The 3,731-nt window shown below is 50.4% G+C and overlaps 1 protein-coding gene across 1 annotated transcript; it reads right to left on the bottom strand.

Annotated features, from left to right (window-relative positions):
* Positions 1-271: 271 nt before the first annotated feature.
* Positions 272-3,444, bottom strand: LOC131405277 (mast cell protease 8-like). The gene is made up of 5 exons (XM_058540355.1): positions 3,368-3,444; positions 2,033-2,183; positions 1,380-1,515; positions 896-1,150; positions 272-442 (listed from the first exon to the last, which is right to left on the bottom strand). The coding sequence occupies exons 1-5, from the start codon at positions 3,420-3,422 to the stop codon at positions 272-274; spliced, it is 768 nt and encodes a 255-aa protein (XP_058396338.1). The 5' UTR covers positions 3,423-3,444.
* Positions 3,445-3,731: the final 287 nt, after the last annotated feature.

The following is a 3,731-nucleotide window of genomic DNA, read 5'->3' as shown; positions in this document are numbered from 1 at the left end:
CAAATCACTTCTTTCCAGTCTAGCCTTCTCTAAGGTGGATGTTCTAAAAATGAGATTACTTTTCTGAATCCATTCTTATATAAAATGAGATTATTAAAAAATAGAAGGAAAAAATGCTCAATAATCTATAGGCTATAGGACATTTTGATGAATAAAGGAGGAATCATTGATTTTCCCTCTAGAGATGGAAGTTTATTAAGTCCCTGACAGCCTCCCCTCCACCCCCCTCTGCCCAGTCCACTTCTGGCCTCTGCCCAAGAAGATTGACAGATCAATCCTGGGGGCGCCTCAGTCTGGTCCCTGCAGCCTGAAGTGTTCTTTTTATCCAGGGCAGAAAGCTTGAGATCCTGGTGAAGACACGTGGAGGTTTCCCACTCGTTTTTCCAAAGGAGACAATGCCCTGGGCCACATTGTTACACACGAGAGGGCCTCCAGAATCGCCCTGTGGATAGAGAATGGACAAGTCTCAGTCAGACCCCTCTGGTTCCCCCCTTCTCAGCTTCATTTTCTCCCTGGTCCTCTCCTGCCATCCTCTCAGGGCCCAACTGTTCAAAGGGGTAGTGGCTGAGTGGTCATCATTCACTTAGGCTGTGAGTATCGGTGGGGGCGGGTAGGTGGATCCTCTGTGATCTACCTGCACCATGAGCCTGTGTCCTGGCTGTGTCCTCTCTCCAGCTCAACCCAGTCCCAGGCCCTCCTCCTGTTGTCCAATGGACAAAGGCCAAGAGATTGGCTTGAGGGAGATGCCTGGGCCCCACATGCTCAGAATAGGAAGCCTCCTCCCATAAGTGGACTCTGGTCCACCATTGGCTGTGGGGTGGGAGAAGGCATGGCCATGTCACTCCAGCATCACTTTGTCCCTGGGGCAACGCTGGGAAGACGCTTGTCTCCTTACACGTGCAGTGGCCTTCTTGTCCTTAGGGTTCCCCACGCACAGCTGGATGGAGTTGTTGTAGTTTTTGAAGAGGTCCTTACACTTCTGTTCATTCTCCACTTCCAGATCCACCTCCTGGAGTGTGGTTGGCTTTTTGCCACTTTCCAGTCTTCCCCAGCCTGCCACGCTGCACACCTGCCCTGGCCTCACCCAGTCCTGGCTCCGTGGCAGAGCGATGGTTTTCACAGCCCAGTTGAGTTGAGCCTTATCTCGCAGCTGGTCAGAAAGGTGAGAGATGGCAGTTCAGGTCACGCCCTCCATCTGGGCTCAGAGCGAGGGGTGAGGGTGCCTGTAGTCCCTGCCTGGTGTCCCCCAAGCCCCCTTCTATTACATTCACCCAGGCAGAGCAGACAGGCTGGAGGAGAGGAGGGGACTGAGACCCTGAATGAGCTGTGTGCTTCCTTGTAACCTGTGTGCGTGCACCTGAAAGTCAGCAAGATGGTACCTTCAGTAGCATGATGTCGTTGAACTTGGAATTATTATTATAATCCTTGTGAGGGAAGGCTTTGAGCACAGGAATGATCTGCTGGCTGTTTTCCGCTTTGCTGATATTGTGAGCTCCCAGGATGACTGTTATTTCTCTATAAAGAAAGTGGGATTTGGTAAGTCACAGGAGCTACACTCAGTCTCTGAAAGGCAGGTTGAAGTTGCAGCCTACACACCTGCAGCTGAGTCAGATAGGGAGGAAGGGAAAAGTGGGCAGTGTGGCCTTTCTTTGCTGTGCAGCAGTGACCCAGCCTAGTTCTTCAGCAGCCTGCCTGCCACCCAGTTCTCTGTCCATATGCTCTATACCTTTTTCCCACTTTGTCCTGGCCTCAGCAGATCAGATGGCTCTTTAATTAGTCATTGGTCTGTGTGCTCAAGGACCTGCCTGAGTTACGGGCCCTGGGACGGTACTAGGCATTCCCAGGAAGACAAGGACTCATTAGGTCCAATGAGTCCTTGGACTCATTGTGGAGTACATAGTGAGTGGAGTACACATACGTGGAGTACATACATACCCCACAAATTCTTGTTAGGTACATGAATGAACAGTCCTCAAATTTGCTTTGATCAGACAAAGTGCTCATTTGGTCCAAAAGACAAGGTGCTCCTTACCTTCCAGTACAGTGAGCGGCTGTCAGCACGAAGTTGTCCCGTACCAAGAACCCTCCACAACTCTTCCTGACTTCTTTGCCACTGTTGGAATGTACAAATGCCATGTAGGGCCGGGAGTGTGGTCTGGCCTCTCTGCCCCATCTGATCTCCCCTGAAAGAGAAAATTGCCCTGGATCTCTGTGTTCATGAAAAGAGAGGACCGGCACTGCAGGGTGGTCTAAACCCATAGGATGTTCAGACGCTGGGGTGGTTGTAGTGTCTTCAGGGCCCCAACACAGTAAGGTGGGGCTGCAGGTTTCAGTGGGCAGCATGGTGGGCTTGCAGCATGCCGTGTCTCCTGGCTTTGTTCTCAGTTTCCTCCTGAGGAGATGAGGAGCTCAGCCCTTGCTCTGGATCAAACACACTTCATATACTTGTTAAGGGCACTGTGCTAGGAGACCTGGAAATTACTCTCTCTGACATACCCTGGCTGCTTCTTTGTCCCAAGCTTCTCAGAGCCCCTGTGTCCTGCTTACTTCCAGGATGGGTCTGGTCTGAGACCTGAGCATTATGAGCTCATGGAGCAGAGTACTCTGGCTTCTCTCTCTCCCATCCTGGGTCAGGCACATAGTACATACCCCGCAAATGCTTGTTAGGTACATGAACGAGTATTCCTCAAATCTACTTGGTAAGCATCTGGGGAGGAGCAGTCCTAATCTGAACTCCAGAACAGATTTATATTTCTGAGACATTGAGCTCTCAGGACAAAGAGGGCAGATACAAAGCCTGGGAAATCAGAGTGAGATGAGGAAATGGGGCAGAGGGGCCCTGGGTGGGAGCCAGTCTCCACTAGGGCTGTGGGAGCAGTGGCAGGGAACACTCTGATGGCTCAGTCAGGTTCTGGGTATCTGCCCTGGTAGAGCTGAGTAACTCAAGAGAGTGGGGACTGGGAGGGAGACATCTAGGAACTTGAGTATAAGACAGTTGCTTCATTCTTGATCCAATTGTTAGCTCCTGGGATGGATAACCACTCTTAGCTCTGGAGAATGGGAAGTTATATCCCCCATTTTCAGCTTTCCCCTCCACCAGGATCATGTGCTATCCTAATAGTAAGTCACTTCCCAGGTGACAGGAATGGGATCCATGGAAGGGAGAGGAGCCACCAGGTCTCTTGGGCAATAGCTTTATTTTCTATAATTTCTCCACACTGCATAATCAGGAACAGATCTAGGGTTTTGCAAATTTCTGAGAATAGACTGAAGCAAGGCAGGATCATAGCGATAGCCTCAATGGGACACTGTGGAAGTGTCACTGTTGGAAGAAGCCAGGCCTCTGAGGATCGACATGTGCACTTACCTCCTTTAGCCCTGGAGGGTAGGAGATTGGTCAACAACAACAGAAGCAGCAGCATCTTTTCTGAAAGGCTGATCTGGTCTGAAGAGGTGTGTGCTTTCTCCTTCCAAGCTTCTCAATCATAAAGGTGAAGGAAGAAGGGGCAGGCTCAGTGACCACCAATTTCCTCCTAGTTCTATTGATTCTCAAGATAAGAGCTTTCGTCATATCCTTCCCCTCACACAGAAAGGGCCATGTGGTGAGGGCTTTGGAAGAACCACATTCTTAGGCTGTTGATAGCATGCCTATGTTCACCAGGAGAAAATCCTGGACTCTTTGAATAGAAGAAGAGGGTGTCAGGGGCTTTGGCATTAGCCAGAAATGGTGT

Source organism: Diceros bicornis, chromosome 5, assembly GCF_020826845.1.
Source record: "Diceros bicornis minor isolate mBicDic1 chromosome 5, mDicBic1.mat.cur, whole genome shotgun sequence".
Taxonomy (NCBI): Eukaryota; Metazoa; Chordata; class Mammalia; order Perissodactyla; family Rhinocerotidae; genus Diceros; species Diceros bicornis.
This window is presented reverse-complemented; position numbering and strand designations above follow the sequence as displayed.